The 14,592-nt window shown below is 42.4% G+C and overlaps 1 protein-coding gene across 32 annotated transcripts in view; it reads right to left on the bottom strand.

The window, feature by feature from the left end:
- Positions 1-412: 412 nt before the first annotated feature.
- Positions 413-14,592, bottom strand: part of PCBP3 (poly(rC) binding protein 3) — a gene marked incomplete at both ends in the record, with an annotated part of 78,463 nt that continues 64,283 nt past the window's right edge. For 29 of the 32 annotated variants that reach the window (XM_082206659.1, XM_082206648.1, XM_082206654.1 and 26 more), the window contains 3 exons: positions 413-1,396; positions 4,873-5,042; positions 10,726-10,778. In XM_082206659.1, coding sequence (XP_082062785.1) covers positions 1,360-1,396; positions 4,873-5,042; positions 10,726-10,778 — 260 coding nt within the window. Of the gene's footprint in view, positions 1,397-4,868; positions 5,043-10,725; positions 10,779-14,592 lie in introns of those variants that run through there. The other 3 variants (XM_082206669.1, XM_082206672.1, XM_082206673.1) reach the window with 3 other exon arrangements.

The raw sequence follows: 14,592 nt of genomic DNA, 5'->3' as shown, positions 1-14,592 counted from the left end.
CCAGCATGACTAAGCCGCTTCTGGCGAACCAGAGCAGCACACGGAAATGCCGTTTACCTTCCCGCTGGAGTGGTACCTATTTATCTACTTGCACTTTGACGTGCTTTCGAACTGCTAGGTTGGCAGGAGCAGGAACCGAGCAACGGGAGCTCACCCCGTCACGGGGATTTGAACCGCTGACCTTCTGATCGGCAAGTCCTAGGCTCTGTGGTTTAACCCACAGCCCCACCCGTGGTCTCACAGTTTCCAGCAGAGCTTAAAAGGGAGGATCAAAACAAAAAAATCAACCATCACTAAATATATGCTTATTGGATCCAATCTGATCAAACAGAAGCATGGAAGAGGAAGGAGGCAGGTGAGACAAAGAGCCTGTCAAGGAAAACCAAGAAGGAGCACACAAAGACCAAAGGCAGAGCTTGTTACTAGCAGAGCTGCACAGACTTTTATTAAATACAAACAATGGCAAACACAGCAGGCTCCCAGAGGCTGGAGCTTCCTGAGCTAAGTCCAAAAGTCTGTGGGTGATTCTCTTAAGGATATTTTCAGCAGTTCCTGCCGCGTTAAATTTTTTATTTGTCTCCATTTCTATGAAATAATTCTATATTTAAAGGAATATCTTCCTCACCTTGTTCTCTGCTTGGTAACGAAAATGGCTTGCTTTGCTTTGGCTGTGCCTCACTGGAAGCAGCCCAGTCCTTGCAGGAACCCATGAGAACCCGGTTGATACTCCTGGGCTCCTGCCTGTTCCACTTCCAACATGAAATGGGAGAAAGTCATGCCACATTCTTAGGACATAGATCCAAACATTTTAAGGATGAGCCAAGGACAATCAGGGTTCAAAGATGGAAGGAATAATTGAATAATTAAAAGAAACAGCTATTTCAAAGCAACCACTGCTCTAGATTAGGCCAGATCTCAGTCCTACTACAGGTGCTGCAAAAAAAGAGTAAAATTTAAAAAACCATCTTAGCTAAACTGAGCTAAATAAAGACTAGCGAGACCAATCTTCTTCCAAAGTCTTACCAAGGGAAATCCCAGGCAAAACCTATATAAAATAGTTAGCACTGTACAGCTGAAATACAGGCTGGCCTGGAGCATAAATTTAAAATTCAGGAACAAAATCAAAACCACAAAATGCAACTTATAAAGCAACTTATTAGTATGTGCACACATACATACATACATATATATATAGATATATATATATTTATATACATATATTTGTTATTAAAGAAAAGTTTCCAAGGAGAAGAGGGGTGTGTGTGAAGCCGTAAGTATACGCATTGTAGAAGCTGGGTGAAGAAGCGTCATTGGCTAGAGAGGGTCATGTGATGCAGAATGATGTGTGATTGGCAGAAATTAGAGCGCGCCCATTCCAGTGACCTCAGACGTCAGCCTAGAATAAATAATTGTAAAAAATAAATGGGAGGAAAATTGGGGAATCGCTTAAAGTTTATGACAAACATAGACATTGAGGACTTCACTCCATACTCCTTAGGTCCCCTGTTCACATAAATTCAAACATGGAAAAGAGCTTGCTAATGATTCTGACAAGCTAATTTACATTCATGTTGCCTGCAATACCATGGATTTTGTCACACTCATCCTTTTCTCCTAAAAAATAGCATCTGATCTAATTTAAACACAAATAATAATAATAATAATAATAATAATAATAATAATAATAATAATTTTTTATTTATACTCCGCCCATCTGGCTGAGTTTCCCCAGCCACTCTGGGCGGCTCCCAATCAGTGTTAAAAACAATACAGCGTTAATTACAGTTAGTATATTTAAAAGAAGACAAAAAGAAGGAAGTTATAACAAATGAAGCGTTGCTGTATGGAGGGCTCACCTTCAGCGCTCCAGCCAGCCAGCCAGGCGCTTTCCCAGAATACTCCACCCTTGCCCTCTGCTCCTGAGTTGGTCAGCAACCCTGACCCAAGAGGAGACAAGTCAGCTCTCCTCACCCAAGTGACATTTGATTGTTTACAAGAGTACATATGTTTCTTGTGGTGAAATTGGTTTCCATTTGCCTGGTAGGATAGTGAGCAGGCAGTCATGTATGACATCTTTATAAATGACATGGATGGAGGAATTGAGGGGATTCTCAGCAAATTTTCAGATGACATCAACCCTGGGAGGGGAGGCCAATGCCGCAGAAGACAGAATTGGGATGCAAGATGACCTTAACAGATTGGAGAAATAAGTCCAAACTAAGAAAGTGAATTTCAATAGGGACAAATGTCAGGTTCTGAACTTAGGCAGGAAGAACCAGATGCACAAATATAAGACACCTGGCTTACTAGCAGAACATGTGAAAAGGATCTAACATGAGTCGACAGTGTGATGCAGAAGCAAAAAGAGCTAATGCTATTCTCGGCTGCATCAACAGAAGTCTAGTGTCCCAATCAAGGGAAGTAATAGCCCCACTCTATTCTGCCTTGGTTAGACCACACCTGGAATATGGTGTCCGATTCTGGACACCACAATTTAAGGAGGATGTTGACAAGCTGGAGCGAGTGCAGGGGAGGGCAACCAAGATGATCAAGAGTCTGGAAACGAAGCCTTACAAGGAGCACTTTAAGGAGCTGGGTATGTTTGCGTGGACAGGCAGAGTCCCCAGATCCCGAGCGGTCCCCCCCGTCATGTGGAATAACGACTCAAGACAACGTGCTATGGGATTAAATTGGCCACAACTTTATTAACTTTCAAATGTGGGTAGACCTTGGCTCAGGCATTGGGCGTTCTCCCTCCCCAGTCCCCAGCCGGGGACCTAGGGAGCTTCAGGGTTATCCAGTGTGTGTGTGTGGGGGGGATGGGCCGACTCTGGAGAACATATGTTCAAGCAGAGATAGCCGCCCCCGTTACGCCGCTGCCGCAGGGGAGAGCAATGACGACCTTTCAGCGTACGGTCAAAGCCTCCCTTCAGAAACCCCTTTAACGGGGAACCCTGGTATCGCCGCCGCAAAGAGGAAGATGGACTAAAGGATTCCACCCAAGGCCTGATACCGCCAAAGTTGTGATGTTTTGCTACGGGAAAGGCGAAACCTGCCAATGCAGGGAAATTCCTTTCCGGCCCTTTGACAGCGACCTTAACATAGCAGCGCCCACATACCTGTGAAGAAAAGTTAACCTGCAAAACCTATTAAGAAAAGTTAACCTGCAAAGGAAGACATTAACTGAGGGTGGGTAGGGTGGGAGAAGCTCTGGAGCCAAGTGAGGATTCCCAGGTAAGATCCTCCCTCTATTGTGTGGGCAGGTAATCCCTCCCCTACTTGGCCTGGTCTCCTTGGCAACGCTTCCCCCAGGTGGGATTGGACAACTGACTGAGGTAGGCGGGGACCTCCAGGTATCCCACCTGAGGGAAGGCAAAGCCAAGCCTATGCTGATGGGGCCGCTCCAGATCTAGGGCTGCGCGCGTCCACGCAAAGGGGGTCCCCCGTTTTAAGTGGGGAGCGGTCATTAGCCTGGAAAAGAGACTGAGAGGAGATAGGATAACCATCTTCAAAAATCTCAAAGGCTGTCACATGGAAGAAGGCGCCAACTTGTTTTCTCTTGCTCCAGAAGGTACAACCCAGAGCTTCAAATTACAAAAAAGGAGATTCTGAGTAAACTTCAGGAATAACTTTCTGACGGAAACAGCTGTTCAACATTGGAATAGACTCCCTCATAAGATGGTGGACTCAACTTCACTGGAAGCTTTTAAGCAGAGGAGGAATATGTGATCTGGTTGAGATTCCTGCCTTGCAGGGAGTTGGAAGAGATGACCACCAGTGTCCCTTCCAACTCGATGATCCTTCCTGTGCAGCTGTGCCACCCACACATTTCCTGTTTCATCCATACCAGTTTGGCCGCTATTAAAACACATCCTATTACTTCAAATAGCAGATAGGATAATTTTTAAAAGTCTGATTAAGATGGAATGACCAACCTATTATCATTCTCCTTATTTGCCCTTATTCAGAAAAGTGCCTGATAAGATAAAAATATATACAGGAAATGCCAATGCAATTCATTTTCTAGGATCAAAACAAGCGACAATATTGCAAAATAAATTATGCATCTCTTTGGGTGGGATTCACCTAACGAACCCTTTCAGCATAAGCCCTGCGAAAGGACTTTCAGTTGTGCAATGGGGCTTCCCCCTGCACCCCCAAAATTTGCGTGGGAGTTAGGAAACCCCAGAACAGCATGCGGGGGAAGGAAAGGAAGGGGTTCTTCCTTCTGGCATGTGGAAATGCTTTTCCAGATGGAAGAATTGTGACACTGAATTACACCCATTGAATGAGGAGGTGGAGTAGTTTGGATTTGATATCCCGCTTTATCACTTACCCTAAGGAGTCTCAAAGCGGCTAACAACCTCCTTTTCCCTTCCTCCCCCACAACAAACACTCTGTGAGGTGAGTGGGGCTGAGAGACTTCAAAGAAGTGTGACTGGCCCAAGGTCACCCAGCAGCTGCAGCTGGAGGAGCGGGGAATCGAACCTGGTTCCCCAGATTACGAGTCTGCCACTCTTAACCAATACACCACACTGGCTGAGTTAAGAGAGATTCTGACATAGCCAAACTAATTTGTAAGTTATGAAAAGAGATATCTGTACTGAGAAAATAGTTGGATTTTTTTTAATTGTTTACAGCTATCATTACCAGATTAATAGACTAAGGGGAACTGTCAACATAATTGTTCACTGAATTCCCCAAAACTAGATTGATGGATGATCTCACTTCTTGCTGCCATGAAGAGCAAAGAGTACATGTTGGCATCAGAGATGTTTGTATTGTGGTCCAAATGACCACTTTATTTATATCTTGGGTTATGAAAGTGGGGTGAGGGAGGTACTTAGAAAACCTTAGTAAAGCAGCTCTCACCTGGCATTGATGAGGTACTGAGCAAGGCTGATATTAGCTGGGGTTCCTGTGATGGTAATTTGGCGTTCTGATGAACCTTCTGTGGCATTGGCGATTTTGATCTGTGCTCCAGACATCTGTCTAATTTCATTGATTTTGGTCCCTTGGCGTCCGATTATGCAGCCTATTAGCTAGAAAAAAAGGCACAGGGGCATTTCTTAATTTGGTCCACTGGTGTTAAAGATTGTGAGTAGTATCGTAGGGCTTGTGAGATATGTCAGGGCACATGTTTCTGTTTTGAATACTCTGGTAATGTAATAGTCAAAAGAGCTCTGCTATATCACTATATCTCCTGCCGAACTGTGCTTGTGTCTTGGCAATCTCTTTCAAACTATTCAGGTTATAAACAGTCACCACCAGGCCTGTCTATGACCTGCATGGCACTTTGTCTTGCCACAAATCATGGCTAACGAAATGGCTGAGGAGACTTTAGAGGCCTGCATCCTTGCCCCAGTCCCAACCCCTCCAGCTCCCTGCATGTTGTGGTGGACCCAGTAAGCTCCATGTCTCCTTCTCCCTATACTATAAGATGGTGTTGGTGGCAGGGCCTTGATCAAGGACCAAAAGGGCTCTCTGTCCCCTCACCTTTCTCTGCAAGAGGGCTGTGAGCTGCAGGTGTGGTGTTCTTCCTCAGCCTCAGCCCTTCTGCCTTTTCTCTCCTCCCAGGTGTGCTCAGAATGGAGCAAGGGCTTGTGCTCTGAGATGAGCACCAGGGGAAAGGGAGGGGCACAGAAAGCTCTGTGATTGGCCAGGTCAACACACGCCCTGGTGCCCCACTTCCATGGTATCAGAGCTGTGGGGGGGGGGGGCATAAGCAGGGATGAGAAGGTAACTGATTTTTCGTGCCCACTCAAAGCTCCTCCATCGTGCTCCTCCAATCAAAGCCACTAACAAGAATGAATCTTCAGTAATACCAGTAGCTGTCAGTTAACTAAAGTGAGCATGCAAACCTTCTAAGCACAGCCATGACTTAAACATTTCAAGTGTGAAAAAGAGAAGCAGAGAAGAGGCAGCTGGAAACCAAAACCCCAAGGCAAAATCTTAAGAATGGTCAAACAAGCTCAAGCAAAAGACGCTTCTGAGCAAAAAGAACCATCATCAAAATAAAAGTAGTCTTCAAACACATGAGTGTTAATTGAAATGTTATTTTAGCCACCAGGTGTTAAGAAAGATTCACTACAGCTGTGTCCACAATGTGGCACTGAGCTACACCTGGGTTGCTGTTTCTAGGAGGACCACCCCTCCGGTAAAAACAGACAATTTTTGCATTGCTGTGACCTGCCCTGGGACCGCGGTGAAGGAGCAGGTAAGAAATCTTCCCAGCAAACAAAAACGAACAATATATGATAAAGTAAATCTAATTAAGTAGCTGCCTTGAACGTCCATGGAACTGAAATTGTCATACAGAGCTAGGGATTGAGGAAATACTCAATCTTGCTCATGTTCTAGTTAGATCATTTTAGTTTAGTTATTTTGCACTTTCTGGAACAATATATGAACCAAAACACAGCTTTCCTTTGGAGCTTGTCCTTCTCTGAATTTTGCGTTTCCATCCTCCACCTAAGCAATATGCAGAAAATGAATATTTTAAGGGAAAATGTGCACAAAAATGCATTTATTAAGGGAAACTGCTTGAAAAATGTGTTTGTTACTGAAAACCTACATACAAGCAGGAGAAGTTTGCACAAAAAAGGCTGATGAATTTTCATAAGGATATTTTTTATATAAAATTGCAAATTGTTGTAGAAATGTGAAGAACTGAATTTAAGACTGGAAACATGAGAAACTTAGACAACTCAACATGACAGCTTTGTTTATCCCTATACACAGTGCAATACACCACATTCCACATGATTCAAGCAGAGTTGAATGTTTTGAAGCTGTATCTCTTTCATCTCTCACTTTCTGCCATCGAATGCTGTGGAGCTGGAGGGTCCACATTTTCAGTTGCCTTGAGACACAAAGGTCTGCTGGACTCCAAGATACACCCTGTTTCTGGAGGAATGAAGCAGCCGTCTATATCATGACAACTTGCAGTGTCGCTTCTATGTGTGCAAAGTGTTGTCTGCAAGAGCCTCTTAGTGCTTTCCCCAGTAGTACCAGAATTTTGATTTTCTTCTATTACAAGTGCAATGTAATTTTTAAAAAAGCTTTTTGTAGTGATCTAGCTCAAAGGCAGGACCAACTATCTACCAAACTCATCAGAGAGCATCCTAAGAAACTGGAGCCAGAGAGTAAGAATTTAACCAAACCTGGCAATGTCTCTGAAGGGTGGGGCATAAATCTAAATAATATACAAATAAATCCAACAATGTTTTTACAAACAGCAACTGAATATGGGTGTAAAAAAAGCTGATGCAAGTTTAGGCTGCATTATGAAAAATAACATAGCGGTCAACTTTTCCCTTTTTTGAAGGGAAATTCCCTTATTCCAAATAGGATTCCTCGCAAGAAAAGGGAAAAGTTGACAGCTATAAAATATTGGTTCCACTTGGTTCTGCACTTGTCAGACATCATCAGAACTGCAGAGCATGACAACAAGGATGTAGAAAAATTGGTTCCAAAGATGGCAATGAAGATGCAGGGATATGGACAGCAAAGGTGGAAGGAACTGAGAAGGGACATGAAGGCACACTTCAAATACCCAAAGGGGCTGTCACACAGAAGAGGGCATTGACTTGGTTTCTTCTGCCTAGGAGGGCAAAGCTAGATCTAATGGGCTTCTACCACAGAAGATTAGGCTTCTGTGCAACCTTAGGAGTAACGTCTTATTGGTAAGGACCACTTGACAATGGAACCAATTGCTGGCATGTGTATGTGTGTGTGCTAGAGGTCTTCATACAGAGGTTTGACAGTCATCTGTTGGGAATACACCACATCTGGATTTTCTGATTCAAGTGGAAGCTTGGTGCACAGGCCCCTCTCCAACTCTACTATTCTATGGTTCTATGAACCATGTAAGAATATAGAAAGATGTGCAAGCTTGTGCCCTATCAACCAGAAAGCAACAAGGTAATGGGGAGAAATCTAACAGAATCCACAATGATAGGACCTCGGAAGCAAATGGTGAAGAGAATATTGTCCCTTTCATACTCCAAAAATAAATTGCTTCCATAACTCTATGGATGCATTTCTATGGAATCTTATTGAGTGAACATGGCTTGCATATTGAAAATAATGCATATTCATGCCCATATCTGTCCAGAACATGAAGTCACAGTATACTCAATGTGAGAATGGGGTAACACTCATAAGCACCCTGGTTTTCATCTGTGAAGTGTTGGAGAATATATTATAATAGGAGCTGTAATCAAAATACATAACACAAGCCATTCTGGAAACGGCTCACATTATACTGCTGTCTATATAATTTAAGTTAGTAGAAAGAAAAATAGGTCTTTTAAATGGTAGATTTCCTGAAGAATTGTTCTGTAGGATCACAGGCAGATCATTTATAATGGGCCAGGGAGCCAGACTGGATTACAGATTCAGAAGAAGCTCCTAGTCCTAGAGAGAACATTCAATTCCTTGCTGTTGAGGATAACACCACTTTAAGACACCAGAATTAATAATGATTTGCTGTTCAAAAAGCCAAAAGTCTTTGTCTCATTCAAATATACTATGGCGGCCTCTAAATTGCAGGTTGCATGCCAAGCTCAAAAATCAATGGCATAAACCAAACTAAACTAAACTGAAACACTCAAGTCAGAATTCCTCCATCACCTTTTCCTCCTCAGCCACATTATTTGTTCACCTTCAGATGCAGGTATGCATTTTTAGAAACCTGCTTAAATATTAAGGTTTTATTGAATGTGGAACAAAAGAGTGTTGATGTAATTGTGATAGACAGTGTCCCTGCACATACATTAACTGAAACCAGAGCTCAGTTTGCTTTCATTTGCAAAATGGATAAACAGTGCAAACCATCTATACATGAGGTTTTAATGGTGGATTTTGGGTTGGCATGACGTGGCAAAGTCATGCTGTCTCTGTAGGGGAGGACTGTCATGGCTTGCCCTGGGGAATGAATGAACAAACCTGGGAAAGAGTTTTGGTTGCTCATATTCATGGAAGATGAATTCAAACAAATTAAATATAACTGAAATTAATTTTTAAGAGTATGTTCATGCCAAAATTTGCATGCTCAATGGGGGAGAATTAATGTTTGTTGCTAAGCAAATTGCCCCCACAAATTAAAAGCATACCAGAAACAATTATGTCTTTCAATTCAACCAACACTAACAGTACATTTTGGCTCTAGAAATTTCATAAGAAAAGTACAGAGAAGGGGAGACTCTGAAGGACCCATGCCCATTTAAAATAGGAACTTTTAAATCTTTGCAGGGTCCATTAATGAGCCAGGATAAATTGACAGGAAGCTCACAATTGCAAATAAGATAGAGCTACATTCTACGTTGTTTATTATAACATTTATATTGTACCTTTTCTCCAAGCCAATAGATACAAAACCACAATTTCATGGAGCTGGAAATGCATGTTCAGAGACTTCAATCAGACCCTTTTCACTGTCTTTTTCTAAAACACACTCCACCATGGTTTTTGACTTGCTTAGCTCTCAACTGTTTCCAGACTTGGGGTCTCCAACGTGGTGCATACGGCAGGGGCACTGTACCTCCAGAAACCACCCTTGGCGTCCACCAAGGCCCTTAGTCCCCCCAGACAGAGAGATAGCTTGTTATGGGGAATGTACTTCCCTTCTCTGTGTTTTATTTGATTTTTTTTTAAGGTGGAGGTATTTTGTCTGCTTGGGACAGGGGGCTATTATAACTCTTTTTTCTTCTGTGAAATTAGTGTTTTGTGGTCTCACGGCAGTTTTTTAGATTTTCAAATGTGCTGCTGTCCTGGGTCCAAAATATTTGGGAACTCCTGTTCTAAGCCATACTCATAATGTGTGAAATGAGCACAGCTGGAGTGGACTGGAAGAGAGGTCAATTTACATTTCTGTGCTCTGAAATAAGTCACAATAAATAAATAGCTAGCATGGAAACCTTTCTAAACGACATCAAATGTAGAATTTCTGCAGGGGCTATTTGAAAAGGAGTACTATATGTGTTCTGTTCTGTTTCTCATAAACTGTCAAACTGGTTTTTAAAAATAGGGGAGGAATTACTTGCTTTTTATCTAGAAACAAATGGGATATTTGCATGAACAAGTAGTCAACGAAGCACAACCTTTCCTGTTAGAATACAGTACCAGATAATAAGAAATGGAGCCACGACCCCTCCCACTTCCCACTTCTCTCCCACCACAAAGTCATAGCTGTCAACGTTTTTCCCCTTTTTAAGGGAAATTCCCTTATTCCGAATAGGATTACTCGCAAGAAAAGGGAAAAGTTGACAGCTATGCACAAAGTAAGTCCCACCATTTCCCAGCTCAGCTCCAATTGCACTGCTTTGATTACCACTCGGCACAGAGGTCAGGATCAGAATGGGCAAGGAAAACAACTCCCTTTTCATCCCATAAGGCAACTTGTGAAATTTCTGAGGCAGCACCTGCCTGCAGCTGGCAAACCTCTAATGCTCTAGGACTAGAAAGGGTCAGAAAATGGTGTCATTCTCCAGAGATGTCAGGTCCATTTCCTAAGGACTAGACTAGTGAAGAAAGTTTGCCAAGGCCACCCCCCTCCCCAATTCTTTATTCCACCCCTTTCAGTTTAGTAACTGTACTTTGTTAAAAGACTTTGAAATGATACGCCTGGAATTAATGCCTGGGCTTTGCTAAATGTCCTAGATGTCATTTGTAGAGAAACATGTTTTAAAAATGGTACGGAGAGCATTGAGATGCGATACTCACATCATTGGGAATGGTGAGTTCATGAGTACTGGCCGGGGGACTGGCATCCAAACCTGAGCATATGCAAGGGAAAATGGTTATAGCTTGAAGACATAGCACCGCACAGCGTCTGGTATTCCACCAAAATAGCAGACCTTGTGAATTTCTCAGACTGCACCAGGGCCAGAGGGTAAGGAAGGAACATGTTTTGGCAAAGTAGCAAGGAAAGCACTAATACTACTAACCTAGAGCTCCTAGAATCAATTCTCTCTTAACCTGCCCATTTGGTTCTAATACAAACCATTACAAACTCCATAGGTACCGTATCCTCACCTCACCTTGCTTCCGTTTCGGGATCAAAGATAAAACAGTTGGCTCAAAAAGTTGCTGTTAATCAACAGAGCAAAAACACAGCCAGGACCTTGTGGTACCTTGGGGTTAGTGTTGGGGAGAAAATGTCCAGGCCACGATGCAATGTCTGCCACAGAAGTCCATTTTGTGAAGCGCATTGTATTCAGTCTCTCCAGCCAGACTGTTTTGGTTGCCAAACATACAACAAATTGGTTCCCACATTGCTACTCGCTTTGCATTATGCTGATGCCCCTGACAAGTATGGAACATATCTTGACACCAAACCCAATATAAGGATAGAGTTCTACTGCAAATGTACTCCACAGGTAAGTGGTGTGAAGGTCAAAGGTATAAACTGGGGAGGGGGGAAGCAAAATTTCCTGTCATATTGGCAGCTACGAGCAAGTAAGAACGTAAGAAGAGCTTGCTGGATCAGGCCAATGACCCATCTAGTCCAGCATCCTGTTCTCACAGTGGCCAACCACATGTCCATTATGGAGAACCAGTAAGCAGGGTTCCAGAAAAAGAGTCCTCTTCCCTCCTGTGGTTTCCAGCAAATGGTATTCAGAAGCATTGATGCTTCCGGCTGTAATAGCTTATATTGTTTCAATTTCTAATCAAATGTCCTAGGTCCATCATCATCAATTCCACAGTAGATGAACGCTTTAGCCTGATGATGGCATTAATCAGGTTTAAGCAGTACAAATAGGAAATAATTTTTGAGCTGACAACATGACCACTCACTGAATCAGGGAGTGTTCATTAATTGGCGCAGTTCAGGCAACACAGTCAGTGAAATTTTGGCTTACCCAGACTGTGCAAATGTGTTGACTGTCCAGCTTTGCTCCCCACCCCGGTCCAAAGTTAAAGTTTGTCGTAGCTTATCAATCAGACCCTGAGATTGTGGTCAAGCTCTTTCCCACTGTAGCTACTGTATTTTGCCACATCTATTAGTCTTTATTATTGCATTTATTTCTTGTAAGAATAGAGATTTCTGCTTTGAAATCAATGACTAAAATATATATTGATCTGCTCCTTTAATTTATACGCTGTCATCTCAAAAAACAGTCTACTTACCCTTATATGTAATGCTATATATATTGAATAGGTTGTGCCCAATTTGAAACCACAGTATTCTTTTTTAGAAAAGTCAAAGAACTGTGAAAACTTGCACAAAGTAACTTGCTCCATCTCAAATTGCCCCATATGCAAAACTGCCTCTCACTCACAGAACAGCTTAAAATAATTCCTTCCTGTAGCACCTTAGAGACCAACTAAGTTTGTTTTTGGTATGAGCTTTCATGTGCATGTACACTTCTTCAGATACATGAAAGCTCATACCAATAACAAACTTAGTTGGTCTCTAAGGTGCTACTGGAAGGAATTTTTGTATTTTGCTTCGACTATGGCAGACCAACACGGCTACCTACCTGTCACAGAACAGCTGTTTTCCACCTCACACTACAGCAAGAAAAGTGAAACTAAATCCAGACGTGTTGTTCCCCTTGCACGATCTGTAGCACAAGTGAATGTGTGAGAAGCGCTATAAAGCCTGTTGTGAATTCTTGGTCTTTTGAGCAAGTATTTGCAGAACAATGCTAGCCAATGTTTTCCTTTCACTCCAAGTTCTTAGTATCCAATCCAATTCAATGAAGAATGAAAACATGTTCCTGACCACCTCAGTCATAATGATTCACTCTTTATACAGCACATTTCCAGTGCCAAATTTACTTTATGCAATTTCAACACCATGTTGAAAAAGCAAGGAATGTATAATTCATTTCTCCCAAAAGAAGATGGATATTTGCCTGCAAAAATATGATTTTCCTTGGAACTTAACAGTTCTCACATAATTATTCTGAACCTGTAGTCGGCCCACCAGATGTTGCCAGACTCCAACTCCCATTGGCCTGAGTCCACAGGGACAATGGTCAGAGATAAGGGAGCTTCACAACATCTGGAAGGCCAGATATCCCATTCTTGCTCCAGATACTCATTTGAAAGAATAAGTGTAAATTTAGAGACCCACCCACTGACAGGGAAGCTTTCCTTGTTTCTTTTGGAGCTGGTTGCAAAGGTAAGAAGAGGCAGCAAGAAGAGGTCTGTATCTGTATACACGCTCTGTGTAATTTATAAAATGTTGCAGCAAAAGAGGCTGCCTGGAGGTTTTCATCCAATTTATTTCAGCCTAAGTTTTGAATTAGTTAATGTCCTATCCACAGTGGCCTCAGATATGTGGCTGGGGAAACCCAGCCAGATGGGTGGGGTATAAATACTAAATAAATTATTATTATTATTATTATTATTATTATTATTATTATTATTATTATTATGAAAGGAAAGATTCCCTGGACTGCACAAAGGTTCAAGGCTGCACGCTCAACTACAACTTTCCTTTTAGGCTTTGACTGTGCCTGGAAGCAGATCTGCTGCAAATTACAAGCAATATAATGCGAAATAAAAGCAAGACTTAGAATTTCAACATTTAAAGAAAATGAAGTTAGCGTGCTTATTCTCCAGTTCATCACTCATTCTGTGATCCCTTAGGCTTCCAGTTCTAATATGGCAATTTGCCTCTCCATGATCCTGTAATGAAACAGCTTCTTATTTGCCCATTTGCTAACGCCCAACAAGTAATCTGGTGGGGAACTAAACTCAGACTCCTCCCTCCCTCCCAGCAGTGCTGATCAGCAGAAGTCCAGCTTCTTTGAAACAGCTATCTATGCCTTCCCAGCACTGAAGCCTGTGTTCATGCAGTGTTAGATCAGGGGCAAATCTTAGATCTGGTCTATGTAATGCTCACAGATAATTACGCAATTCTTAAATTTTGTTTTGCTGTTTTTGAAAATAAGCAAGGAAAATTACATGTGAATATTTGCCATTCTAACCAGATGTGACATTTATTGCCTGAATGCAATTAGCATCTACATTTTAAATAAGTGAACAGCAGACATGGGGAAACCTGAAGAGGCATAGGACTGAGAGGAAGGAGGAACCTCTGTCCCTGACAGGCCCACTCCCCACCTCTGAAGCTGTTCTCTCTCTTTCAAGGGAAGCTTCTGATAGCACCAATGAGAGCTCCTCTTGAAATGCAAGGAACAACTTTGGAGAGGTGCTTTTTCCTGGGATCATGGTAGGGGAAGAAAGTCAAACTTCCTCAAAAGCCCCATGGTCCCAAGGCATTCCAGGCCTCCTCATGTCTACATCTCACAGAACAACATCCCACCACACTCCCTGTGACCGGCTTATAGCACAGATTGTTTACTAAGAGTCCCAAAACTAGGTTCAGGACCCAGATGAAAAAACCACAGGTAAGCAGCAGCATTTGGCTACCTCTGGAGCTGAGACACCATTTTAAAAAGTAAACTAAATCCCAATTCATATTGGAAACATGGTGCTCAGGAAGGGGCTTTAACCATATTCTCCTGTAATGCTATTCTTTATCAGAATCCCTCTCCAACACAAGTTGTGATGCAAAACGTGAACGTATTCATACGGCTCTTGTGACTTTTCACAACAAATAGATGCTTGGTGGGG

Source organism: Podarcis vaucheri (genome assembly GCF_965113315.1).
Source record: "Podarcis vaucheri genome assembly, chromosome: 1".
In the NCBI taxonomy this organism is placed as follows: Eukaryota; Metazoa; Chordata; class Lepidosauria; order Squamata; family Lacertidae; genus Podarcis; species Podarcis vaucheri.
This window is presented reverse-complemented; position numbering and strand designations above follow the sequence as displayed.